The 27,169-nt window shown below is 47.7% G+C and overlaps 3 protein-coding genes across 3 annotated transcripts; all 3 read right to left on the bottom strand.

Annotated features, from left to right (window-relative positions):
• Positions 1-52: 52 nt before the first annotated feature.
• LOC124469870 (cytochrome c oxidase assembly protein COX18, mitochondrial) lies at positions 53-5,302 on the bottom strand. The gene is made up of 7 exons (XM_047023352.1): positions 5,214-5,302; positions 4,537-4,972; positions 3,533-3,633; positions 3,200-3,366; positions 2,996-3,111; positions 2,329-2,436; positions 53-315 (listed from the first exon to the last, which is right to left on the bottom strand). Exons 2-7 carry the CDS (start codon positions 4,960-4,962, stop codon positions 148-150), a joined length of 1,086 nt encoding a protein of 361 aa, XP_046879308.1. The 5' UTR covers positions 4,963-4,972; positions 5,214-5,302; the 3' UTR covers positions 53-147.
• A 391-nt stretch (positions 5,303-5,693) lies between these two features.
• On the bottom strand, positions 5,694-16,199 carry cpxm1b (carboxypeptidase X (M14 family), member 1b). Its single transcript, XM_047023327.1, has 13 exons — positions 15,690-16,199; positions 13,493-13,602; positions 13,060-13,199; positions 12,877-12,961; positions 11,905-12,058; positions 11,534-11,619; positions 10,911-11,034; positions 9,181-9,377; positions 8,712-8,891; positions 7,965-8,259; positions 7,359-7,498; positions 6,901-7,003; positions 5,694-6,583 (listed from the first exon to the last, which is right to left on the bottom strand). Exons 1-13 carry the CDS (start codon positions 16,042-16,044, stop codon positions 6,279-6,281), a joined length of 2,274 nt encoding a protein of 757 aa, XP_046879283.1. The 5' UTR covers positions 16,045-16,199; the 3' UTR covers positions 5,694-6,278.
• Positions 16,200-16,422: 223 nt separating this feature from the next.
• Positions 16,423-25,665, bottom strand: smu1a (SMU1 DNA replication regulator and spliceosomal factor a). Its single transcript, XM_047023339.1, has 12 exons — positions 25,546-25,665; positions 24,843-25,053; positions 24,479-24,631; positions 23,988-24,098; positions 23,562-23,690; positions 23,179-23,298; positions 22,819-22,935; positions 22,377-22,504; positions 22,122-22,248; positions 21,707-21,874; positions 17,282-17,434; positions 16,423-16,871 (listed from the first exon to the last, which is right to left on the bottom strand). Exons 1-12 carry the CDS (start codon positions 25,569-25,571, stop codon positions 16,773-16,775), a joined length of 1,542 nt encoding a protein of 513 aa, XP_046879295.1. The 5' UTR covers positions 25,572-25,665; the 3' UTR covers positions 16,423-16,772.
• Positions 25,666-27,169: the final 1,504 nt, after the last annotated feature.

Here is a 27,169-nt window from a genome sequence, read left to right as displayed (position 1 = left end):
CACTCACCCCTCTCACTCACCCCTCTCACTCACCCCTCTCTCTCCTCTCCCCTGTCTCTCTCCTCTCCCCTGTCTCTCTCCTCTCCCCTGTCTCTCTCCTCTCCCCCGTCTCTCTCTCCTGCACCCCCCTGAGAGACCCTCGTTCCTTCACTTGAGGTACTTGGCAGCGAAGGCGGCTCCCAGGTCCCTGTAAGGGGTGTCGGACTCGGAGCGCAGGCGGGGGATGCGGCACAGGCTCCTGAAGCTGGGGGAGCGTAGCAGCAGGTTGTGGCCCAGCCCCACCGCACTGGAGGCCAGCCAGTACAGAGCCATGGACTGGAGGGGGGGGGGGGGGGGGGGGGAGGGGCATAGAGGTGTTGAGGGGGGAGGAGGGATGAGTATGGTGGAGGGAGTGGGGGGGGGTTGGAGGGGCATAGAGGTGTTGAGGGGGGAGGAGGGATGAGTATGGTGGAGGGAGTGGGGGGGGGTTGGAGGGGCATAGAGGTGTTGAGGGGGGAGGAGGGATGAGTATGGTGGAGGGAGTGGGGGGGGGTTGGAGGTGTTGAGGGGGGGGGGGGTGGAAGTGGGAGGAGGGGTGTTGGGAGGAGATGGGGGAGTGGGTGAGAAAGTGTTGGGGGGGGGGGTGTGTGGAGGGGAGAAGGGAGGAGGGTTTGGGGTGGGAGAGTGTGAGGGGGGGGCAGTGGGGGGGGGGGGGGGTAGAGGAGGGAAAGAGGGTACAAACAAAGGTGTCAGATAAACTTCCTGTTGGCTGTGTAGCTCTGTAAAACGGTTTAATTGCATTATCCTGTAGAACCACGCTTGTAAAGATCTGTCAATCTGATAAAGGTCGGTCTGAAAAGTTCCAACGCTGCTATTCATGGGAATGAAATGCATTCTGCTAAGAGACTGAAGAAAACGGGTGTGTAAAAGGCCTGGGTGGAGAGGCCTGTAGAAAGATAGTCACCCTTCATACAAAGTCTGTCTACAGTAGAAATAAACCGTGTCACATCCTAGTATCTCTACAGATGCACCTACCAAACTGGGATGTTGGACTTCAGATATGCTGTTCTTGCTGCACTGTCCTATCGAATATCATTGTTGAGACGTTATGATTGTTGCTCTGTGCCTGTTACTTTGGACTGAGCCAGGTAAATACTGTTAAAACTATGCACTCCTGATCCTTGATCTTCTGCTGTTCGTTCTACATGCATTTCTACATTCTACATTTCTACGTGGCTGTGGATGAAAGCGTCTGCTGGATGTGTAAACTGTGGATGTATTTGGAACGTTTCCTGTCGCAGGCAGGGCTGTGTCTGTGCTGGGCAGACAGGGGTGTTATATAAGCAGAATGGGGGTCCGAGGAAGACACAACAACATAACGCTTCAGATTATCACAGCAGATTGACGGAGTGAATGGAGGGGAGATCCTACAGAGGACTTTAAGGTAGATGGAGGTGTGTGTGTGTGCAAGAGAGTGTGTGAGTGCGTGTGTGTGTGTGTATGTGTGTGTGTGTGGGTGTGTATGTGTGTGTGTGTGTGTGTATGTGTGTGTGTGTGTGTGTGTGTGTGTGAAAGGAGAGAAGAAAGACCAGACAAGGATCTTTAGGGCCACGCAGTCTGTCTGGCATGTCTGTGTACATGTATATCTGGGCACATGTCTTTCCTTGAAGATAATCACGTGCTCATTTGGCAGACGCTTTTATCCACAGCGACATACGGGGGGGTTATGGGCCTCATGATCTGCAGTCAAACACTCGACCACTGAGCTCGACTTATCTCCCCAAAGGTGTATGTGCCCTCCCTCTCCATGGACTAGATGTTGAGGCAGACACGTGTGGTGTCTGTTACACTGATAAGGATACAGCACATGGTGGGCCTGTGGACTTGGTGGAACTATCATCAAAGTCAAGCAGAAAACATCCTTTATGGACTTCAACAATTACCATTTAACTGATGACACCCCTTCCCCTCCCCCTCCCACCCTTATGTCATGTGACTGAGGGGCACTCAGGGCAGGGAGGGGGGGGGGGGGGCCTGTCTGGACATGCATGAAACCGATGTGTGCTAAACACATGGTCTTTTGTTTGTGCCCTGGTGTGTGTGTGTGTGTGTGTGTGCGTGCGCTCAAGGAGCAGTCGGTAGAACTGTTGAGGTAGTGTCTTTACAGGCAGAATGTGTTTGGTTTGAAATTCGTCATGGAATCTATGTGGTTTTGATGTAGTAGTGTGTGACCCACAAAAACACTCTATCCCTCCTCCCCCCCCCCTCTCTCTCTCTGTCTCTCTCTCACACACACACACACACACACACACACACACACACACACACACACAGACACACAAAACTTACCGATGGCACAGTGGCAGCTATGGGTATCATAATCAGGGAGATGGCTCTGACGAAGTTGGTCATAAACTTCTGGAGTTTGGAAGTTTCTAGTCTCCTCAGAGCAAACATCTAGGGAGAGGGAAACACAACATGTCACGACACACGCAGCATGAACACAAGCCTACTGGGTAGAAGTTCAAGAACCCAACACCACTATGCTCCCGGCGAGCTTTTCAAAAGGCTGAGCAGCATAACAGCTTTGGAGAGACTATAGAAAAGGCCCCTGAGGGCGTGACTTAGTTAGGCAGGCAGAGCCAAGTGCCAAGACTGTGAATAGAGGGTGGATCCCATTTCCCCTGTGAGCTACAGCCATACTGTGTGGCTGATGGAGGCTTTTCCCTCTAATAGCCAGATATGACATCCCCACGCATCCTCTACAGACACACAACATACTGTCCTCACTAGTAAGAGAAGATACTCTTACCACTTATCATTTAGTTGTCTTGATAATTATTTTTTGCTTCTTGTTTGACTAGCACCGTGGGCCTTGTAAAACATGACGTTTCCTGAAACTGTGGGTCCGTATTCTAGAAACGTCAAACTACGGTGAGCAGCGGTGGTGGTGGGCGTGGCCTGGCTCAGTGGTGGGCGTGGCCTGGCTCAGTGGTGGGCGTGGCCTGGGTCTCACCTCCACGATGAGCAGGTTGATGAGACCCAGAGACACGGGCATGATCCAGGTGGCGTCTGGCAGCGTGAGGTCAGGAAACCACAGAGCGCCCCCTGCTGACAGCTCCAACTGCAACGCTGTGAAAACACAAACAGGATTTTTGTTCAGTCTTTCGTTCTGTCAGTCCATCTGTCTGTGGTTCGGCGTGAAGAGCTCTGGTCTCACCCATGGAGGCCTCAGACATCCCCAGGCTCAAGTTGCGGAGGGCCAGGGACAGGCACACCCACATGGGCAGCTGCACCCACACCAGCACGCTGGCCTTGAAGGGGTGGCAGTTGTCCCTCACATACAGCTCCGACACGATCCTCTTCAGGTTCTTCTTGAACTGGTACCTTGTGGAACACGGAGGAGGAGGGGTCACTGGGTTGGCGAACAGCAGTGGGGTTTACCGTTAATCAAGTGCTCATCAAGGTCGCTTGGACCCCCAGGCATCCGAGAGCAAAGGAGTTCGAAGATCAGAGGTTAAAAGGTCACAGGGGTTAAAGGTCATCTACATACCGGCAGTCTCTCTCCGTCCAGCCCCGCTGCGAGGCTCTCACGCTGACCTCGTAGTGCAGCCTCTTAGCCAGCTCTGCTATCTCAGCCTGGAGAGCTTCGACCTAGCTGGAGGGAAGGGGGGGTCGGGAGGGGTCAAAGACAGGGAACGTCTGCTTCAGCACGGCCTCCTCTGACATTACCAACCAACTATGCTCAATTTCACGGCCCTGATTCTGGTAAGGCAAAGCTGGACCGAGTCGCTCCCGTCTGGGGAGAAGTTGCGCTGCCAGAGAGTCATAAGTGAGAGGTTCCTCTGAGTTATGACAACAAAACATTCAGTCCAACCGGGGCTTTTACTGACGGTGGATTCCGAAGTCTGTCTCTGGAGGACTGGGATTTGGGCGCCATCCAAAAAGCCAATTAGGAAGAAAAAAAAATCTCATGCTGACTTGGAGAGGAACTACATGGGAGATTATTAACTTTTAAATAATCTAATAATCATGATCTGATTATCGAGGAATGCTGGATGTTGCCATTGTGTAATGTACATGTGTCTATTTTGAGGAGAGCATGAAGAACTATGAGATGTCTCTGTGTGTAAGTGTACAGTTGGGAATGAGAAATTCACCATGGCTTGGGTAAGTTTGCCTGCCAGGGTAGTTCTACAGCTGTCTACACAATACGCCTGTGTGTGTGTGTGTGTGTGTGATCTGAGACTTGTTTCCACTCAGCAGGAGAGAAAGATGCAGGGAGGGAGGGATAGAAGAGGAGGAGGAAAGAAGAAGCAGGGCCAAGACCGTGGGAGCGGGAGATGACCTCACATACTTCCAGCCTCACAGAGTATAAACATGCAGGTCTCTCTGGGAACACAACGTCAGTGGGAAGCATCACCAACAGACACACACTCACGTGTATATTCAAGAGAATAAACATTGTAAATAACTTCACACCTGCCGGTTTTAACACGCAGCCTTGTTACACGCGACGTGCCGAGACTCAGTAAACGTTTCAATGTTGACACGCACCTTAGAGAGGATGACCATCTGGTAGGCTCCCAGGGGCAGAGTGATGGCGGTCCGGAGAGCCAAGGTGGTGCACACGATGGTGGCCCACCATGGCAGGCCTGTGACCTGGTGGGTGCTTATCAACAACTGCTCTGTCAGATGGACAGGAGTGGAGTCTGTAAGGCTCTCGTACCATCCAGTACCACTAGTGCCCGATGCTGACCTGTGAGACTGCGAGCATAAACTTGGCAAACGAGGAGCGCTAGAATAGAGGTTTTGGAGCGACGAAGTGGGGGGACACCGGCGGACGTGGTGTGCGGTGTAGTCGCGGGAGCAAGGGGCGTGGAAGGCACAGCGGAGAAGAGAACACTGTGACAGGTGTCCGATTCCATAACCAGAACACAGCGAGCCAGCTCTCACTACTGTTGGTACCTTCCACCACAACATAGTTTCAAATCTGCAAGACGAGAATACATGAAAGGGTCAACTTCAACTGTGACGAGTATGCTTAGATGGTCGTCACTTTTAGCAAAGGGACCACGGCAGAATGAACCCAAAGATAAAGCGTTTCACCACCTGTGACTACTAATCATTCAAATGAGATTGAAGAAATACTTAGGATTAGCTAGCTCGACCTTCGTGTGTTGGGAAACGTTAGTTAGGTAGCTCGTAGGATAAAAATCGATTAATTGCCTCACCTTAAAACCACGTTTCAAATTATTACATGTTAAGCGGCCGTGTGTACATGTCACCTCCATCTGTTTCAGCAGACGAGTCGAGGAAATATGACGTCAGTGTTTTCATCCCGTGCTTGATGCAAATCGGTGTGAATTTTATGAAAATTTAAAAAAACTCTGCGGAACCACTTATTCGTTTGTGAGCACCCGTTTATTTACACACACATACATGTTGTGTAGATCTGTTATAAAATAATGAATGATTAGTACGATCCGTCAACAATGTTGCCAAGTTGACCGAGATTTGGACGACATTGCCATCTACTGGATTGTAGATGTAAATACACAAACCGTATCGGATGGATCGTTTGTAATCATCATATAAACATAGTATAGCATAGCTGCACACATCACTGAGTGCCACCTATTCAAGGCCTCTCTGAACTGCGTGTAAACAATTACATGTACAGTAAAAAAGACACGAAATAGGGTTTGCTGTTGTAGGTAACATTTTATTTTGAATTAATTTCACCATCAATAACACCATCATTGTTTGCAAGAACATCCAAATGCCAGCATTTTGACTTGTCTTTAAAAAAAGTTACAAAACTAGGCTATATCAAAGCAACAAACTAAAAGATGCGAAATCAAATGATTTCTTTAATGTGATATTTCCTCCCGATAACACAACAGTACCAGACTGTAGAAGCAGATCTGTGTGATGTCATGAGTTGTTTAACTCTTCTGGGTTTGGTTTATGATTTTCAGCATTGATGCTGATGAACTAGTGGCATACTGTATCAACTGATTTGCTACACACATCTGAAAAAACGTGGACATTAAGTATATCCATTGGACGCACGACTCTCATGGTCCAGAAACTTCCACAATCAGTGAGTAGTCTGTCACTCAAAGCATACCAGACCATACCATGGAATAGAGGATTGTGATTGGTCCGCAGTCTCCATGAGAGAAGACTGTGATTGGTCCACAGGCTCCATGAGAGAAGACTGTGATTGGTTCACAGGCTCTATGACTCAGTGAAAGAGAGAACCCCGACTGGTTCCCAGGCTCCATGACTCTGCATCAGGACCTCTGGGCCCTCCTGGAGGCTGCAGCGCGCCGGCGGTTGACAGCCTTGGTGCTGGCCCTCAGCTTGCGGAGCCTCAGCTGCCTCAGCCTCAGCTGCAGGTCTTTGGGGATCTTCCCGCCTTTAGCCAGGATCTCCCTCAGGCGCTGCTTGGGGGTCTTGGTGAGGCGGAAGTCACAGATGGTGGGGTAGTGTTCGTAGTGCACGCGGCAGGTGCGTGTGGAGGGGTAGTAGCCCTCTGCGCTGACCGTGACCTCGTAGTCGCCTGGGTTCAGCAGGCGCCAGTAGTCTCCGTCGGCAACTAGGGCAGGATGGGGGTGGGGGGGTTCATTATCAAACGCGTAGTAGATCACAAACAAAAAATCCGGATTTTTCAAATATTTTTAGTCTCTGTCAACGGCTTCGTCTGTCAGCGAGGATGAAGGGTTTTGGAATCAAACACATACTAAATCCTTAACTAAAAAGCCATAATTATTACTATTATTATTATAAAAAGAAGTTCAAAGCAGTTAATTTCGTCAGTTAATCATTCTCTCATTAGTTATTTTCCCACACTATATTTCCTCCGGTCCTGTATAAGGCGGTGTTCAGGGAGACAGGAGAGAGAGACAAGCCGACCTGATCTGATGTGGTGGTCTATGTCGTCCACTTTGACGATGGCGTCTGCTATGCCTGCCTCTGTGTCCTTGTCTCGAATCACTCCCTTCAGACCTCTATGGACCTGGAATATGAAGTAAGAGGCTCCTCTATTACACAAGCACACATTACAGACACTATAGCCCTGTTCAGGTTATAGAGTTTGATGAACAAAGTTGAACTGAAACTATATGCTGTTGTTCAATATTCAAGTGTGCTAATATTACATAGTTCTGTGTGGGGCCAACATGGTGGGAATCTACTCCTTGTAGAGAGAGGGAGAGAAGGAGGTAGAGAAAGAAAAGGTAGAGAGAGGTAGAGATAGAGAAAGGGAGAGGTAGAGAGAGGTAGAGAGAGAGAGATAGAGGTGGAGAGAGGGAGAGGTAGAGAGAGGTAGAGAGAGATAGAGGTAGAGAGAGATAGAGAGAGGTAGAGCTGACCTGCTCCATGTAGACCAGCAGGGACTCCTTGTTGTTCTCCCACTCTGCAGGCAGCTCGCTGGCGTGGGGAAACTTGTCACAGGACAGCTCCACCGTCACGTCGAAACAGTTGGTGTGCAGGTAACTGAAATCATTTATACCTACGACACAGTCAGGAGACACTTAGACCCCAAGAAAAGTAGCTACTACCTTAGTAGCAGCTAATTGGGATCCAATGACATAAACAAACTTTATTGTAACCAAAACAATGTATCCTCAACCCTTTTCCCCTTACATAACTTGGAAACAGCAACACTATCTCAAGCACAGAAGATGAATCTTACCTCCTGGTACTGTGTCTTACTACCTGGTTTGGTATCTTACTTCCTGTGTCTTTCTGCTACTTCCCATGTCTTACTTCCTTGTACTGTGTCTTACTACCTTGTTTAGTGTCATCACTTCCTGTGTCTTTCTGCTACTTCCTGTGTCTTTCTGCTACTTCCTGTGTCTTTCTGCTACTTCCTGTGTCTTACTTCCTGGTACTGTGTCTTACTTCCTGGTTCTGTGTCTTACTTCCTGTGTCTTTCTGCTACTTCCTGTGTCTTACTTCCTGATACTGTGTCTTACTTCCAGGTACGGTGTGCCAGTTGGCTCCATTGATGATGTTGTTGTAGCGCAGGAAGTTCTCGTTGTGACAGGGCCGGCGGTCTGGGTTGGACATCACCTGGTTGGTGCTGGCGTACACCGTGGCCAGCCAGCGGAAGAAGCTTTCATCGGCCGTAGGGGTGTGCTCGCGAGGGGCCCAGTCCCGCGTCATGTCGAACGGGTAGGTGACCACCAGCTCCCCCCCGTGGAGATTAGCCCCGAGGACGAATGGAATGTTCTGGATCCAGTTGATGACAGCGCGGGTCTCTGAGGCCACCTGATACAAACAGAGAAAGCTAAACTGATGTCGGATACAAACATAAAATACGATACTTTATGAATCCCCAGGCAGGGAAATTTGGGTTTTACAACAGCAGTAAACCAACAATATAAACATTAACAATCAAACAAACAATGTATTTGTTGTAACAACTTGGGGGTCAGATGGCTGAGCGGTTAGGGAATCGGGCTATTTATCAGAAGGTTGCCTGTTCAATTCCTGGCCGTGCAAAATGACGTTGTGTCCTTGGGCAAGGCACTTCACCTTACTTGCCTCGGGGAGAATGTCCCTGAACTTACTGTAAGTCTCTCTGGATAAGAGCGTCTGCTAAATGACTAAATGTAAACGTAACAGACAGTGTAAATATAAAACTAGAGGTTTCCCTTCATACTATGTTAGTATAACTGTGTGTACTCACGAAGGCCTCCTCAGTAACTGTGTGTACTCACGAAGGCCTCCTCAGAGGTGTAGAACTCTGGGATTGGGAAGTAGTGATTTATCAGTTTGGATTTATTTGTCTCCAGCTCAATGGCGTTCCACATGATTGTGTTCAGGTCAGCGAAGTTGTGGTTCATGTCTATCCCCTCGTAGCTATAGCGACCGAGCGCCCACCCTGCCAGCTCTGAACCCTACAAGATAAAGGGAGGGGACAGGTCAAAGGTCGCAAGGTTGAAAGTAACTGCCCTAAGCTAAATTGTTAATACATTTTTCAGAAAACTGAGTTGCATCAACGTATTCACTTATTAACGCAGATGCTTTTAATCAAAGCAAGGTACGCGAGTGAGTCGAACCAGCAAATCTCACTGTCAAATACTTTACCACTGAACTATACTCACCTATTTCATTGAATAACACATCATTAAACAACCCATCGTCATTGAATATCACATCGTCATCAAACAGCCCGCTTTCCCTCACTTTCTTAAAGGCCATCTCGTATCCATCGGGGTTCATGGAGGGCATCAAGTGAATGCGTGTCTCCTTCACCAGGCGGACGACACGCTGGTTTCCCTGTTTGTATTCCTGGCAGATGTACTGCATTAGGTTCAGCAGCAGCTCTCTCCCCAGGGCCTCGTTACCGTGCATGCCCGCGACGTAGCGAAACTCCGGCTCGCCTGCAGGGGGCGACAAACACCACAAAGACGACAGAGACGTTGCTAAGTGATTCCCGATAAGTCCAACAACACAGACAAGCGGCGGAGATCGGTTCCGTGTTTGTGATCCGAGGTTCGCCGGTCTTAGCTACACCTCCATGGATCGCGGTTCACCCTCATGTAACTTCTGGCTATGGGCAGGTAGTTCTGAAATCTAGCACTTCTTCCACAACCTTTCTTCTTCTGAGTAAACGTTTTATAGAGTTAACATGTAAATGGCAAATAAATAAAACAGCATAGCCTAGACTCGAGAGAGTGAACTCAATAGCCTCCATAAGGATCGTTCCTCTTGGTGACCTCATCAGACCCGTGCATACCCAACAGCTTCACTCTAAATATTTATATGGCATATTTACTTGGCTTAAAAAAGGAGCTATATGTTTTGGAAGCCAAAGGGAACACAAGCAGTTTTTGTAGACGTGCAAAGGAGACTTTTCATTTGGCAGAGAGAGAGAGTTCAGAGATCAACGCTGAAGCTGTGTTTTCCTTTCCAAGATCTCCTCTCGTTCGTTACAGACTCTTCATTCACACCAGTGATTCTGACTGCTCTATCCCTCCCCCACTCTCTCCATCATTACTCCCTCTCTTCTTCCACTATCCCTCCATCCCCTCATCCTTCCCTCCATCATCCCTCCCTCCATAACCTAGGAGCAGGCCTGGTTCGGCAGCTCCTACAGGAGAGAACAACAAGCAGGACATGCAGAAAACCTACATGAGGACTAATAGAAACCGTGTCCACGCAACCGTGACCAGACGTTAGATACATCCTTACACAGCCACTTGAGACAACCTCCACTAAACCCTTTCACCTCTCAGCTTCTGATAATTACATTCCACAGCCATCAAATGTAATTACAGTATCACTTTGATGAGTCTTTTGTGAGTTCAAGCGAGAGATAACGCCGAGTTCTGTATTACGGAGCAGTTGAAGCGTAAGCTCATCCATAACAATGTATTGGAAACGGTAGGAACACAGAGAAAAAATGACTTATTTGAAGCCTCTCGGTTCACATCCCTACGGAACATCCTAGCAGCAGCATGAGCAGACGGAACAGTGCTCTGTGGAACACGGAACAGCGCTCTGTGGAACACGCAACAGCGCCACGGAATCATTACCTGCTTCTCTGATAGACGACTTTGATGTTTCACAGTGACAATTAGGTCATAATAACAAGGGAAATAAATTAGATGAAATCCTAGCAGCCACATGTTTTATGGCAACTATTATGAAAGAGAGAGAAACTATTATGAAACTATTAAGAAAAAGAGAGAGAGAGAGAGAGAGAGAGAGAGAGAGAGAGAGAAAGAGAGAGAGAGAGAGAGAGAGAGAGAGAGAGAGAGAGGGAAAGAAAGAGGGAAAGAAAGGAAGATAAAGTACGGGATAAAATAGAAAAAGAGAGAAAGAAAGGAAAGAGTGAGAGAGAAAGTGAGAGATTTGAGGCTTTTCTCTGAAATGATTTCTTCCTGGTGCAGAGGGAATATCTGGCCGCTCACCCAGCTCATGTTTGCCTGGGTTGTCCGAGATCTCCATGACGTAGAGCTTGAGACCCATGTGACTCTTCCCGATGCTGTAGATCCTGGTGATGTCAGGACACGCCTCCTTCACAGACTTCATCAGCTGGGAGGGAGCCATTAGTACTGAAGTTAGCAAGTTGGCATGTGGAGATAGCATTTTAGCGTGTGTAGTTAACATGTTAGAATGTCGAGTTTGCATGTTAACATGGGAATTTAGCATGTTAGCTTGTGAAGTTCTCATGTTAACCGATGCAAGAACATAACTGCATTTGCAGATCTTAAGACAAACATTTGTACTGTGCATGCTCAATTACATTTCTACGGCATGAACTGGGATATACACTGCTCAACAGAATGCTAAGCGACAGAACAGTCTTAGTAGAGTTTGCACAGTGCAGTGTGTGTGTATACACTACTAGGTTCTGTGGACATTAGAAGGGCTAGATTCACCACTGGCTGTTAGAGTTATAGTGGCAGGGTGGTGAGGACCAAAACCTCAGAAAGTATTTGTTCTTGGGTTCCACTGAGGCGGCCTTGGCTGGAAAACACATCCACATTCCAGGTCTTGTAGCGGGGCAGAGAAGAGGCACGTGTTTCCTAACCTTCCTCATCTCCTTGTAGTTGTGGTGTCTGAAGTCCAGCTTGTCCTGGGTCCCGTGCTCTGTGTGCCATGGGGAGCTGTTGGGATCTACAGAAGCAGATGGGAAGATGGGGATAGCTGGGTCAACACATCAAGAGTCCAACAGCTTCTGCAGTTTCCTTTCATACAAACGGTGCTTTATATTGAAGCCCTTAGCCCTTAATGGGGCGTGTGGCCCCATTAAACAATGTTGTGATAATAAAGTATTCCTTTAGCAGTCTCACATATTATAAGAGAGCATTTGAAAAGGTGTTATAAGACACAGCCGCAAAAGACTACAAGTCACCATGGTAACGGAGTGTGCAGACTACAAACATGGCGGCGACCACGCACCTGGGAGGGCACAGCCCAGGACCTCGGCCCTGAGGCAGATGGTTCCGTTCTCGTACCAGGTCTGGGGGTTGATGTGGATGTAGCGCGCTACTGTGGACGACTCGTTAAAAAGGGCCAGAATTGCTGTCTCGGCATCCTGGTTCCCCTCAAACACCTACCGGGCACAGCTCAGCGTCAGACAGAGCGACAGGGATATGGAAGACTCCTCTTCAAGGGAAATCAGTTAAATAACATTGACATTTTATTCATTTAGAAGACGCTTTCATCCAAAGCGGCATACAGATTGTGCATGTAGAAAGTATGTCCGGAAAAAAAAAATCAGGAGTGCATGGTTCTAACTGTATTTCAGGATCAGGAGTGCATGGTTCTAACTGTATTTCAGGATCAGGAGTGCATGGTTCTAACTGTATTTTGGTGGTGAGAGTCAAGGAAGGGTCTGTGTTTTACTAGGGACAGAGCCGCCTCATCAATATCTCTATGTGCTGCCATCGTGGCCGTGTGGGAGAGCGGCCAGTGAGCTGGCAGTGACACAGCTGGCAGTGACACAGCTGGCAGTGACACAGCTGGCAGTGACACAGCTGGCAGAGACACAGCTGGCAGTGCTACAGCTGAAACAGAAGAGGACTATTTTGCCATGGCACAACTTCCAAAAGATCCACTGACCCAGCCACGGCTGGTAAAACCGTCTACTGTACATTACTGTATAAACCACGTTAAGTCATTGGTATAACTACGTCTGAGTGTGGTATGTGCTAATATGTGTACTAGCCCAAGAATCAAAGTGTGTATACAGCTCTGGAAAAAAATTGAGAGACCACTACACCTTTTTCTTTCATAAAAAAAGGACAATTCTGAGTGAGGAACAGAAGAGTAACATTCGCAGTGGCCTCTTAAATGTTACCCTTCTGTTCCTCGCTCAAAATGTTTTTTCCAGAGCTGTCTAGTGATGCAGGGATGAAGGACTATACTCACAGCCTCCTGTGTTCCATTCATACAGGGCTTCCAGGTCAGGGTGTCGTTACTGAACTGCACCTTGTAGCTGTGAACCAAGTCCCAGCTGAAAGACAACAACAGAAACAGCTTTTCATCAGCTCAGCAGTTGGGACTGGGTTGTTGGTGACCTGGGCCGTGACCTGGGCCGTGACCTTGGCTGACCTCCAGATGGAGTTGCGACCCTGTAGGATGACCCCTGTGAAGAGGGTGAGCTTCTTGGCGTCCACCTCCAGCCACTGCTTCGTGTCCTCGTACTGGGCACACCACGCGCCGTCGTAGATGTCCCCGTCTGCGATGCCAGACTAGACACACACACACACTGTTCTTTAACCAGGTTGGTCAACTTAGAATCAATTCTCATTTACAATGACGCCCTGGCCAGGGGGCAGCAACGGTAGGCAAGTCAATTATTAAAACACCATTTAAGACATCAAAACATAGATACAGTTGGTACAAAAACAACGTTATTAGACTCAATTTAAAATCACAATGTACTGGTCACACACACACACAGATTTGTCTGATAGTCATTCCTGCTGTTGTCTGATAGTCATTCCTGCTGTGGTCTGAATGCCTCCAGAGCCAGGCTGTTCACCTGGATGTTGAGCCTGCCACGATGAGGGCCCAGGCCGCGGCGCTGGAAGGAAGAGGCTCTCAACTGGGAGTCCTTCACCCGCAGAGACTCCAGACCCAGCGGAGGGCATTCTGGGAGACACGGACAGTAAACAATAGTATGATGGATGGATGAATTAGACAGATAGAAAGATACACAGTAAGCTACACCTTGTCAGGCATGAAGCAGAAAGCATGAGAAATAGAAAGGCATGAAAATCAGAAAGCATGTGACCATGAATGAAAAGGAAAACAAACAGCATCGCCCAAAAATGGGGAGGGAGGGAAAGAGAGAGGAAGAACCAAAGAGATTACCCAATCTTCCTCTGCTCCATTAAAAAAACACACGCTTTCCTCGCCTGAAGAGTTCAGCCTGGTTCCCTGGCCACTCTGCCAGAACCCAGGCTTGTTAGGAGCTCTCTGTCTCCACAGCCTCACTACCCTTCTGCCTTTGAAGCCTGCTGGATCTCCTCTGGGTTCATGACTCAGACCACTGTGGAATTCCAAGAGCTAATGGTTTGAAACTTCAGTGGCGTTGTTGATATAAGATGCTGCTGTTCCCGGCCAAATAGTCAACTAATCATAAAACAGTTTTTAGCACTATACCACAAACAGAGACTATGTACAAAGACTAAGGACTGGTCGTGCAGATGTATTTGACCTGTGGTTTGTTCTGCTACGGTGGAAGATGCTCTTCAGAGTATTCTTTCTTCTTCAGCTTTTTAGATCGATAATGCTTGAAAGAAAAAAACAACACAAAACCAACTGAAGGTTCCACGGGTTTCTTTCAAAACTAAGAAAAATAGAGCATTCTTGTGGACCTTGGGGAGCCCCCTTCCATTCCTCTAGCTCCTCAAACAAGGCCTTATTATACACACTTTCTTCCTGGCTCAGTTCCAGCTCAACCATCCGACCACCAAGACCCCCCCTTCCTCCTGTTCTCTTTCTGCTGCATTTCATAACTGTTGTCCCCCTAGACTTCTGGAAGGGCTGGGGTCAGGGTGAGGCTGGAGACCATCCCTGAGGAGGGAGGGCATGGGCAGCCAACGTGCTGGAGAGACATGGAAAACCACATGAAAGAGATTGAGAGAGAGAGAAAGAGAGAGAGGAGACAGAGAGAGAGAGGAGACAGAGAGAGAGAGAAAAGAAGGAGAGAGAGAGGTGCTACAAGGAGGATAGCTAGCAGGAAAAGGCACAGATGTGGAACACAAACAGTATTTATGCTTCAATCTCTCTGAGGAAAACTCAGCAAGAACAATTCTGCAAGGAGAAACGGAAAACAAAAAAGAAGCTTAAAACGTCTCACGACATGAAGCAGATCTATATACAGTATGTGTCACACACAGGAGGGAATCCCATTCCCATACTGTATATGTCAGGGCAGGAGCTAGTCCCGGCACTGTACATACGTGTTGCTGGCATCACAGGCAGAGAAGGGCGGACTTTGACTGTGGGTCTGCGCTTTAAAACAACCCTGGGCTTCTTAGGGACCAGTTTGGGTTTCTTCCAGACCTTTCTTGGCTTCTTTACAACCTTAACCATCCTCCTGGACCTCTTCACTACAAAAGGTACATCGTTTTACGAACAGAGATCAACACAGTACCTATTGAGCTTTTGAGGATCGTTTGGGATGCTGAATTCACGTCCCCTTTTCAAATGGCTGATGGGCTAGTGGTCTTTGGATAACACTACTTTGTATGTGTCTAGATGTTTTCACAGGACAGCTGGTTTCCATTTTCTCAGAAACACTGTGATGACCCACAAAAGTGTCGAGGCCAGATGTACACACCAACCCCCTGGACACTGTCTCTGAGACCACTATCTCTAAGACCACACAACTATGCTTGCAGAGGCTTCAACTATCTTTCCAGCGAAACTCCCTTGATTTGCAATACTATCCTCCCTTCCAGTATTACTGTGAGGTCAATATGGTTGTTAAGCTGAATTGACCAATCACTAAAATGCATTTAAGGTTGTTTGTTGTATGCTATACTTATAGAGATTAATTATGAACAATGAATTATAATACAAATGTTGGTTTAATAGCAAATTATCATCACAAACCCTCTGACACTGCTTGAAAAGAGAACTATGCAAATACATTTTCATGTGGTTTTAACCACACTTCCATAGGCAACCGTTTTACTTCAACACGATTACCTGAAAATGCAATGCCTCACCTAATTCCAGCGGCTCCTCTTCGGGTTTATTCCAAACTCGTTTTTCTACTTTTTTGTCGATTCCTTCATTTAAATCCTCGGTATCAAATTTACCAGAGACCGTCGAACTCAGTGTTTTTGTCAACACCGTTGATTTAATGGTTGTAGAGAACCGGAGCGGTGCGTCGGTGACACTCTTGCTTAAGTTTTTCACATTTGCGTTAATTGTAGAAAAGCGTCTTGTAGTCTCGGTAACATTTCTCACCGTGTCGGTTGTGGATGTCACTGTTGTCGTATCATTTGTAGGGTTTACGATACCAAATGACACATCCATTAAAAACAGCGCGCTAAAGATTATATGCAGAGCTAGTGCCATGTCGGCGCTTTCAGACAACCCTGCGAAAAATGTGTAGTTTTCGAGGCTTCGCTATTGGGTACTTCCACAAAACTGTCCAGCAAGCAAGAACGATCGAACACCTGACCCCTGGCTACCGAACCGTTACCGCTCATTTCCACCAGACCGGCTAATGAGCAGGGCACGTTCCCATACTATCGTAAGATGTGAATACTTCACAGCATTACCAATCAACATCATTTGGTGACAAATGTTTTTTAAAAACGTAATGGAGATTTAAGTTTGAAAAACAAACATAAACATAAACAGCGACGTTGGTATTTATAATACGGCTGTTATTTTCTGGTAACACATCAGTGGGCTTGCGCTGTCTTGGGAGTTTAATGACAAGTCCAATAATCAACTGGTCAAATATGTTTAGTAGCACATGCAAGATATCACGAGGAATACACAGATACAGTCAAATGTGGACTGATTGACAGTTAATTATATGCTTCAAATACAAACATGGGAATATCAAAAATATCCAATATCATATTGAGGATACCGGAAAAAAAGAAAGAAATAAAGCCCTCATTTATTGCCATAAAATAAACAAAACAGACACACAAGGCAATATATTCAACCAGATGTTTAAACAAATGTTCTCAAGAAAACGCTTGTAAAAATATATTTACAAAAAAAAGAAGAAGTTGGTATTAAAAAAGAAGGGGTAATCTTCTCCTGGGGGGTTGGCATGGCGACGGCACTCAAGGCTTCCAGAGTTTAAGCAGCCCGTCTTCACTGTAGGTGGCTATCAGGTTCTGGTGAGGATGGTGAGCGATCCCAATCACGTCCTTCTCGTGAATCTAGAGGAGAAACAACACAGCCGTCACTACCCTCGCCCTCCTGGGGAAAGGAGATACCTGACAACAGTCGGGGGCAGACATTTTGGATTTGGAAACGGATCAGTCCGATAGTGTGCTTTTACATGTTAATCCATTTAGCTGTTATTCAAAGCGACGTATAAATAGTGCATGTGGAAAATAAAGCAGAAGATCAAGGATCTGAAGTGCATAGTTCTTAAAGATATATCATTTTTACTTTAGTTTTTAAATGAAGTGTGACAGGAAAGGCAGGGAGAGAGAAAGGGAAATCCATACGGCAAAGAGCCATGGCCGGATTAGAACCCAGAGGTGCCCCCAGAAGTGTGTAGTTCTCCCAGTGTGTGTGTGTGTGTGTGTGTGTGTGTGTGTGTGTGTACAGAGGGGCTGCGTACCGTCAAGGTTCTCTCCAGCTTGCCGGTGACTGTGCTGAAGCAGTAGAGCACAAAGTCCTCTCCGACACAGTAGATCCACTCTCCTCTGGGGGACAGTGTGCAGCACACAAAGTCTCCTCCCTCCCTCTTACCTGAGCTGAAACTCCTCACAATCTGGAGACATGGGGGGAGTGATGTCAACACACACACACACGCCTGGACACAGTAAAGCACACATCTGTATGAGAGCGTATAGCGTCATACTGAAGAGAACTTCGAGAGCGCTGCATTGACTGCGAGTGATCAAGACTAGTATATTATTGAGTTTAGCCAAAAGTTAGTCTCTTGGGCAGAGCAGAAGGGTCAGCAGTTAGATAACCAGTTGAAACTGGTCAAGGAGTAGCTAGCCAGTGAGTCATTTTCGGTTTTAGGGTACTCAGGATATTCTTTTGTTTGGCAGTAATTGGGGGCGTTGTAGAATTTGGTTTAAAAGCCGAAGTCGCCTGGAATCAGCTGAGAGCGTATAGCGTCATACTGAAGAGAACTTCGAGAGCGCTGCATTGACTGCGAGTGATCAAGACTAGTATATTATTGAGTTTAGCCAAAAGTTAGTCTCTTGGGCAGAGCAGAAGGGTCAGCAGTTAGATAACCAGTTGAAACTGGTCAAGGAGTAGCTAGCCAGTGAGTCATTTTCGGTTTCAGGGTACTCAGGATATTCTTTTGTTTGGCAGTAATTGAGGGCGTTGTATCTTTGCATTAGCATATTTAAGGCGGTTAGCATTACAGAGGCAGCCTCGTCGCACGAAGACTCAGTCGATCAAAGACAAGGAGTCTACCTGCGGAGTCCACCGAGGAAGGCCGACGAGGCGGATCACCTCTTCTGATAAGTATCAACCTATTTATATTCATATTTAGATTATATTCTACCTAGAATTTATTCATAGCTAGCATGTGTTTCCTTAGCATTCCTGTTCATTACACTACCCGTAGACGTAGATATGTCACAAAGTATATTCGGTCAACTTCTAACCTTCACTACCTATCCAGTTCTTCTCCACCTGCCCTGTCTCTTTCCTTAGGGCTCTGGAACTGCCAGTCTGCTGTGAACAAGGCAGACTTCATCCCGGCGTTTGCATCCCATGCTTCTCTTCATGCCCTTGCGCTGACTGAGACATGGATTCGCCCAGAGAACACTGCAACTCCAGCTGCTCTCTCCGTCAAGCACTCCTTCACTCACTCACCCCGCTCAACCGGGCGGGGTGGTGGGACAGGGTTGCTTCTTTCCCCACATATTAAATACACATCCACACCACTCTCTGTTACTGCCAAATCATTTGAACACCATTATGTGATGCTAACTAATCCTATCAAAGCATGCTTAATTGTTCTTTATCGCCCACCAGGACCGCTAGCCGACTTTGTGGAGGAGCTGGACATGCTCCTCAGCGTCCTTCCGGATGATGGAACCCCCCTGATAGTCCTTGGGGACTTCAACATCCACCTCCAAGGAATGCAGGCTGTCGACTTCTTGTCTCTCCTGACCTCCTTCGACCTGACGCTGCTGAGCACACCGGCGACCCACAAGGCAGGCAAACAGCTAGACCTCGTCCTGACACGTAACTGTATCACTGACTTAACCTCTGTAACCCCACTGCACATCTCTGATCACTACTTTATCCAATTCACTGTCTCTCTCCCTCCAACCCCTCCTACCTCCCCTCGTAACTTTCCGGCGCAACCTCCGCTCGCTATCCCCCTCCCACTTCTCCTCTATTGTAACATCCTCCCTCCCTCCCATTGACGAGTTCTCGTCCCACCCCACTAACACTGCCACCGACACCTTGCTAACCACTTTAACTGCATCTCTTGACTCTCTCTGTCCCCTGTCTACCAGGCCTGCACGATCTTCTCCCCCCTGCCCGTGGCTTACGGATGTTATTCGTGAAGAACGGTCCACCCTTCGAGCAGCTGAGAGGAGATGGCGCAAGTCCAAAGACGGTCTGGACCTTGATAAGTATCACTCCCTCCTCAAATCCTTCTCTTCTCACATAACTGGTGCCAAAACCCTCTACTTTCTTAACAAAATTAACTCTGCTTCAAACCCCCACAAACTTTTCTCTACCTTCTCCACCCTTCTTAACCCACCTCCCCCACCCCCTCCCTCCACCCTCACAGCAGACGACTTCTCCTCCTTCTTTGAGAAAAAAGTCGCCAACATTAGCAGTCGGTTCCCTAAACCCACCCTTCCTACCCCCTCACCCTCCATTACTGACCCAACTAAATGTCTAAACTCCTTCTCTCCCCTGTCCGAGGCAGAGCTCTCTGACCTCATTCTCTCTCATCGCCCCACCTCCTGTCCCCTTGATCCTGTCCCCTCCCCTCTCTTTCAAACCATCTCCCCCTCTATCATAACTTTTCTGCTCCATGTTCTAAACTCCTCTTTTACCTCTGGCACCTTCCCCTCTGCCTTCAAACAGGCCAGAGTTACCCCTTTACTCAAAAAACCCTCCCTTAACCCTGCCGTCCTCCAGAACTACAGACCGGTATCATTGTTGCCCTTCTTTTCTAAAACAATTGAACGTGCTGTATCTAACCAACTGTCTAACTTCCTTTCTCAGAACAACCTGCTCGACCCCAACCAATCGGGCTTCAAGACCGGCCACTCCACAGAGACTGCCCTCCTTTCAGTCACCACTGCCCTCCAGTCTGCCAGAGCGGCTTCCAGGTCATCCGTCATCATTCTGCTGGACCTTTCTGCGGCGTTTGATACGGTTAACCACCAGATCCTGCTCTCCAGACTTTCTGAGATGGGCATCACTGGCACTGCACTCCAGTGGATCTCATCCTACCTGTCGGGAAGATCCTACCAGGTCTCCTGGGGAGGCAAACTGTCAGGCCCACGCCAGCTCTCCACTGGTGTCCCACAGGGCTCCGTCCTTGGTCCCCTCCTCTTCTCTCTGTACACCACCTCACTTGGACCAATCATCACCTCCCATGGCTTCTCCTACCACTGCTACGCTGACGACACGCAGCTGTACCTGTCATTCCCTCCGACCGATCCGGGGATCTCAGCTAGGATTGAGGCCTGCCTCGCAGACATCTCCGCCTGGATGACTGAGCACCACCTCCAGCTGAACCTTGCCAAAACGGAACTTCTCATCATCCCGGCCAAACCCTCCATCTCCCATGACTTCTCAATCACCCTGGGATCTGCGACGGTGACCCCCTCATCCTCTGCCAGGAACCTTGGGGTTACCATGGATGACGAGCTCTCCCTCACGGCCCACATTGCTGCGGTCTCCCGGTCGTGTAGATTCACCCTCTACAACATCCGGAAGATCAGGAGATACCTGTCTGAGCACTCCACCCAGCTGCTTGTCCAAGCACTTGTCCTCTCCAAGTTGGACTACTGCAACTCGCTGCTCGCCGGTCTCCCATCATGCGCAACCCGCCCTCTTCAGAGAATTCAGAATGCAGCGGCCCGTCTGGTCTACCATCTACCCAGACGCTCCCACGTTACCCCGCTCCTCATCTCCCTCCACTGGCTACCCATAACGGCCCGCATCAGATTCAAGACCCTAGTACTGACCTTCCGAGCAGTGAACGGGACTGCGCCCGACTACATCAAGTCTCTCCTGCAGCCTTACACCCCCACCCGCCACCTACGGTCTTCTTCAGACAACCGCCTGGTGGTCCCACCTCTCAAGACCGCCCGGTCCCAGCACAAGCTCTTCTCCTGCCTGGCACCCCAGTGGTGGAATCAACTCCCCACCTCCATCAGAGACACGGACTGTCTCTCCACCTTCAAGAGAAGGCTCAAGACGCACTTGTTCCGGGAGTACAATGGTACTTAGGAATGGTTTGCTGAACCCAACGCAAGTTTCCTCAAGGTTCACAATGACTCTTGCTTAGACTGTTGCTCTTGTTGGTTAGTGGTAGCTGATTTAAACTGTTGTATTCTTTTTTTTTAGTTAATCCTATTTTTATTGCTTTCCTACAGGTACACCTGCACTTAGAGATTAATGTTGTGTAATTTTAACTTGTTTAACTACATGCTCTTATGGTTTCTTCCCTTTAGCACTATTTTTTGGTTGTTCACAATATGTACTTCTTGTTTTTGACTACCCGCAATGCTGTGGGGCTATCTTGTTGTTATTATCAGTGACCTATGCACTTTGTGAAGCTCTCTCTTGGAAGTCGCTTTGGATAAAAGCGTCTGCTAAATGAATAAATGTAAATGTAATGTAAATGTATACACAAGGCAAACACACAAACCTGGACACACACAAACACACCTGGACACAGTAAAACATCTTGATACCCAGGCAAACACACACCTCGGCCCAAGCAAGGTCAACCACATCCACTCTATAATAACATATGGTAAGGTACACATGTCCTATAACAGTTATAATCCAGAGTAGCATGTTCAGGCTGCTGTCTGACCTGTCCCTGCATGTTCATGATGACCACCGTGTTGGAGCGGTTACACACGACAAAGTGCTCGGGGTTCTTGGGAAGCAGGATGACGTTGTTGACCGTGATGTCAGAGCCGGCCGAGGTTCCCAGTGACTTGAAGGTGCTGGTGCACTCTGTGGTCTTCATGTTCCACACCTGAGGAACACGCATTCACACGCGCTGTCAACATCTATTCTAGCCCTGTGGGGTTGACTAGTTGACTTGTTCTAGCCCTGTGGGTTAACTAGTTGACCCATTCTTACACCCAGTGGATTGACTAGCCACACCCTTGTTTAACCCAGGAGATAAAACTAGCTAACTTTTATTTTAACCCAGTGGGGTAAGTAGTTAATTAACTTTTCATCCAGTAAAGCTTGTCTGTTTTCCCACGGTGGTGGTTTACCTTAACGGTGCCGTCGGAGGAGGCGCTGACGATGTGGTGTCCGTCGGGCGTGAACGTGGCCTCGTTCACAAAGGAGGAGTGACCTCTGAACTCCTTCAGAGACTTGCCAGACTTCAGTCCATGGACCCTGCAGAGAACACAACACTTTTGTTTATACATGTGCAGCGAGACATGGGATTAGTCCTTGAGAGAGAGAGAGAGAGAGAGAGAGAGAGACAGAGAGAGGAAAAAAGACTGAGTAAGTGTCCAGGTCACCTGATGGTCTGGTCGAAGGAGGCGCTGAGCAGCTGGCTGCTGTCCTTGCAGAAGCTGAGGCAGGTGACACCTTTACTGTGGGCTCTCTCAAACCTCCTGAGACACTGGCCACTCTGGATCTTCCACACCTGGAGACACAGGCAACACCAGGCACACCCCACACAGACACCTCAGTAAGCTACCGGGTACTAGGAGTGTCGTAGGAGTGTCGTAGGAGTGTCGTAGGAGTGTCGAAGGAGTGTCGAAGGAGTGTCGTAGGAGTGACGTAGGGGTGTCGTAGGGGTGACGTAGGAGTGTCGTAGGAGTGTCGAAGGAGTGTCGTAGGAGTGTCGTAGGAGTGTCGAAGGAGTGTCGTAGGAGTGTCGAAGGAGTGTCGTAGGAGTGTCGTAGGAGTGACGTAGGGGTGTCGTAGGGGTGTCGTAGGAGTGTTGGTGATCCAGACCTTGATCTTGCCATCCTGCGCTCCTGTAGCCAGCATCTCTGTGTCTCTGCTGAAGCACATGCAGAGGACCGCATCGTCCATCATCATGAAGTTATCCTGGGCCTGGTACTTGAGATCCTGCCAGACAACAAGAACAGCAAAAATCAAACATGGATCCATTTAGAATGTAGTCATTTATCAGGCTCAGTGGCATATTAAAATGTGGCAACAACAAACAAACAAACGTCAATGCAGCAGTGTACGTAATCTTCATATTGAGGATGGGTTTAGTTCAGTGGCAGAGCTTTTGCAGATCAAAAAGCCTGCAGGGACAAACTGAGTTGGAACCGCGTTGAACTTTTCAAACTTCGACGATCGTACCTTTCGGATCTTGCCGGTGGTGAAGTTCCAGACCTCGATGAAGCCGTCCACTGACCCGGTCACCAGGTACTGACCGTCAGGGGAGAAGCGGGAACACTCCACGTGGGACTTCTGTCCAAACTGTCGATGGAAAAGAACATGTCTATCAAGGTCTTTAAAGACCAAACTCAATATAAACCTCCTATCACCCAGATTGTCTGATTAGATTCACTTGTGAGTGTTAATCCAGTGTCATGAGATATCCGCAGAACTCAGCAGCAGGAAACATCACATTCAACACATCAGATTTCCATCACACCTAATCAAGATAAAACAATGGTATTTTACAATTTACCACATTGTACATTAGCAATACTATGAATCATATGATTTGGGCAGCCTACCTTGATGTGCCTGGTAAGCTGGGTGGGGAAGCGCTCCTCCTCCACGTCCTTCACAGCAGCCTTGCCCCTGAACAGATCAATGGTCATACCAGGGGGGAGGAGACCCTGGTGCTGCTGCCACTTCAGGGACTGGTGGAGGGAGGGAGGGCACAGGTACTTATTCGATTTAGATCAGTTAGCATCGATTGAGACAGATCACACACACGCTTAAAACTTTGTGAAAAGTTTGTAAAGCTTTCGTTTTTTTAATAGTTATTTTTATGGTAAAGGGATAGCCCAGAGGTACAGAACATGATTCCAGATCAATCGGTCGCAGGTTTAAATCTTCCATCTGTCGCTCCGAGCGTTTGCTAAAAGAAAACCTTATCATTCCACTGTCCAGCAGTATGCGGACTCCTACCTATCCAGGTGTGTGTACTGTCTTACCTGTCCCAGTAGAGCCATCAGACGAGAGGGCGGCACCACGCTCACCTCCCCTGCCAGAGCCTGGGCGATGGCCACGCGCCGCTTCTCCTTACTGCTGCCGTCTGGGTAGGCCTGGCATACAGAGGAGACCCAGTCAAACATTACACTGTCACACTGAGCGTATGGGTAGGCCTGGCATACACAGGAGACCCAGTCAAACATTACACTGACACAATGGGGGTATGGGTAGGCCTGGTGCACACGGAGAAGACAGAGTCACACTGAGATACTGAGCAGTCACACAAACCTTCTAACACACTGGACAGACACACTAACAAGGTACAGCTACAGCTCAGTGGTAGAACACTCGACTGCAGGTCCAGAGGTCGCAATCCCAAACAGTGTTATCACTGTGTGAAAAGCATCAGCTAAATGACTGCATTTTTATTATCACATGCACTCAGTCCATGGAAAGGGGTGGGGGTGGGGGGGTAAGGCTGAGTTTGACTCACCTCCCTGGGGTCGAAGTAGGAGCGAGCCAGCAGGTTCTCCAGGTGGATGTATCTCTCCGGCTGGGTCTGCTTGAGCATGATCATGGGGTCGGTCTGCCTCAGTAGAGACCTGGCTGCTCCCAGCTCTCTCAGCTCAATAAGCTCCAGCACCACCTGAGGAAAAACACATTCAAATCAGATTTGTGTACGTGTGGAAGTCTTTACTAATAGTGCCACAGAGGGCTTCACAGGTGCCCACGTATCGATCTCTGCTCGATAAGGGCCAAGAGGCAACTGCAGCATTGCAATACCGTGTAAAGAGCATTGTAGCTGGAACATTTTTTTTATAGTGATGAGGGACACAATATAAACAGTCAAGTCATACCTGTTCATACAGGTCTATCAAGGTCTTATCGGGAAGCTTTAGGGATTGTATAGCCTGTAGCACGGTGTCCCAATGGCCGCTGTTGATGTCTGCCACGAAACTCTCAATACTGTCCACGGTGTTCAAAGAAACCGTTGTTTCCTCCTGTAGAGTGGCTAGAGTTCGCTGCAGGTTGTTCTCTTTTAGGTACTGCATTATCAGACGAATGACGCTGTGACGGAGACAGTTTGTTATATTTCATGCACAATCAGTAATATTCCCCGCACGGTTGTCTCTACGGTTACTCTGTAGCTAATTGGTACTGCCTGACAAGCTAACTACCAAAATATGGCTCCTTTGACACACTGCTAGCCTAGGTAGGCAAGCAACCTGACAAGTAGCAGATCTGCCTAAATGAGTAACACTAGGCTACGCATAACACATCTTAGGTAATTATTACGATGTTTCTATCTATCCAACTAACACTCTTTTGGTTAGAAGAATAGCAAACGGAAATAAGCAGGTAGCCTAAAACTAGTAGCGTACGAGTTAGCTGTGTAATGCTACCAGTACCAAGCTAATAGCCGCAAACATGTCCCGCAAGCATGGATAGCTAGGCCTCAGTCAGAGAAAAGACTTGTGATAAAACGTAGTGAAATATAACAATCTAAGAAATGATGCCTGTATCACGTATATGTATGCATGTTATCGATATGATACTTACTCGGCGGATTCGACTTCCAGAGACATGATTTAGATACAATTTCTCAAAACTTCAGAGTAGAGAAACTGCACACACAAACAACGCTAGCTGTTCCTTGAATGGGCGGAGTCAGAGCAGGGTCTTACTTTCAAAATAAAAGTCGCCACTTTCTGCTTAGATAGCATGCATGTTTTTAGGGATACGGAATCAAGGACTGGGTTGTGAAAGGCTATAGCCTAATACTGCACAAGTCAACATGGCTATTCAAATATGTAGAGGTACACGTTTATTATTGTCTATAGTGTAAAGGGCGACACAATAAAGTTAGCGCTAAAGCCTCTGTCTGCAGTAGGCCTACGGTCTGGGGATGTAACCTACTGCATACTCCAAAAAAGGGAGTCGTAATATCCGTAATATTCCTAGTCAGGGTTAGCAGGGGGTGCATTAAGTCGTGAGATGCACCCCTCCCCCCCTCTCTATTGTCTGTTCTGTATATCCCAGCATCAAATGATTCTTACTGTACATGAGGGCACTAGTATGAGTAAGCACAGTAAGTTTCAGGCATGTCACACTGTCCTAGTCAGGGTTAACAGGGGGTGCATTGCACTTACATCTAATGGAAAACCTGCCATGAAATGCTCTCCCCCGCATACGTTTCTATCGCCAGCATTATGTACATTTAATAGCATAAATTGAATACCAATACATGTGTAGGGTGGACAGGTCTGAAAACAGAATAGTCCATGGTAGGTGAGGGATTATTATGTTTTATTTTTTCATTTATTTCATTGACTTAAACAATAAGAATAATATTTCCTATCTTAAAAAAGGATTTGATGGTTCTTTTAATGTTGATACATGGTTGATACATTGTTTTTAGTACTTGTCTTTTGTAGGCTAGGCATGTGAACCTGTGGTCCCTTTTCAGGACAGCTGATAGCCTATTCTGGATCAGAAGGCTGTTGTTTTCGACCTGTCTGAGTAACCCACCCTACGCACAGGCTAACTGCATTAAAATCGCATGCCTTTGAACCTATACATTAGTATGAAGAGCCATGCCATGTGAAATACTTTGAACCTGCTACACAAAATACATTTTGTATAGCAATAATCATGATCATACTGGGGTATTTTTCCTCAGAATGCGCTGTCGTGGAGCAAGAATGTTGGTTCGCGTTCGTTACTATACCGTTTGAATGACGAATTTTAAGGATTTTGTGTTGAAAATAGCATCTGATATTTACACAGATAACAGACATCCTTCTCTTGAATTCAACAACAAAGACGGTATAATGTGAGACTTCTGTCTCCCCTTCTTTTGGATGCGATATCAAGACGAAATCCTTCACTCTTTGAATCGCGCGCGCTCCCGCGAGGGGGTGCCAATCCAGAGAGTCATGCATCGGGTGATACAACACCGGCGAGCAGCGAGTTGCAGTAGTTCAACTTGGAGAGGACAAGTGCTTGGACGAGCAGCTGGGTGGAGTGCTCGGACAGGTATCTCCTGATCTTCCGGTTGTTGTACAGGGTGAATCTACACGACAGGAGTGAATCTACATGATTAGCTTAAGTCAGCATTCACACCCAGTATTAACCACAACAATTAAAATCATGTGTTGTCATGGAAAATACATGGTTTAAATGT

The sequence above is a fragment of the Hypomesus transpacificus genome, chromosome 1, assembly GCF_021917145.1.
Source record: "Hypomesus transpacificus isolate Combined female chromosome 1, fHypTra1, whole genome shotgun sequence".
Lineage (NCBI taxonomy): Eukaryota > Metazoa > Chordata > Actinopteri > Osmeriformes > Osmeridae > Hypomesus > Hypomesus transpacificus.
Note: the sequence above shows the minus strand (reverse complement) of the source record. Positions and strands in the feature narration are given on the sequence as shown.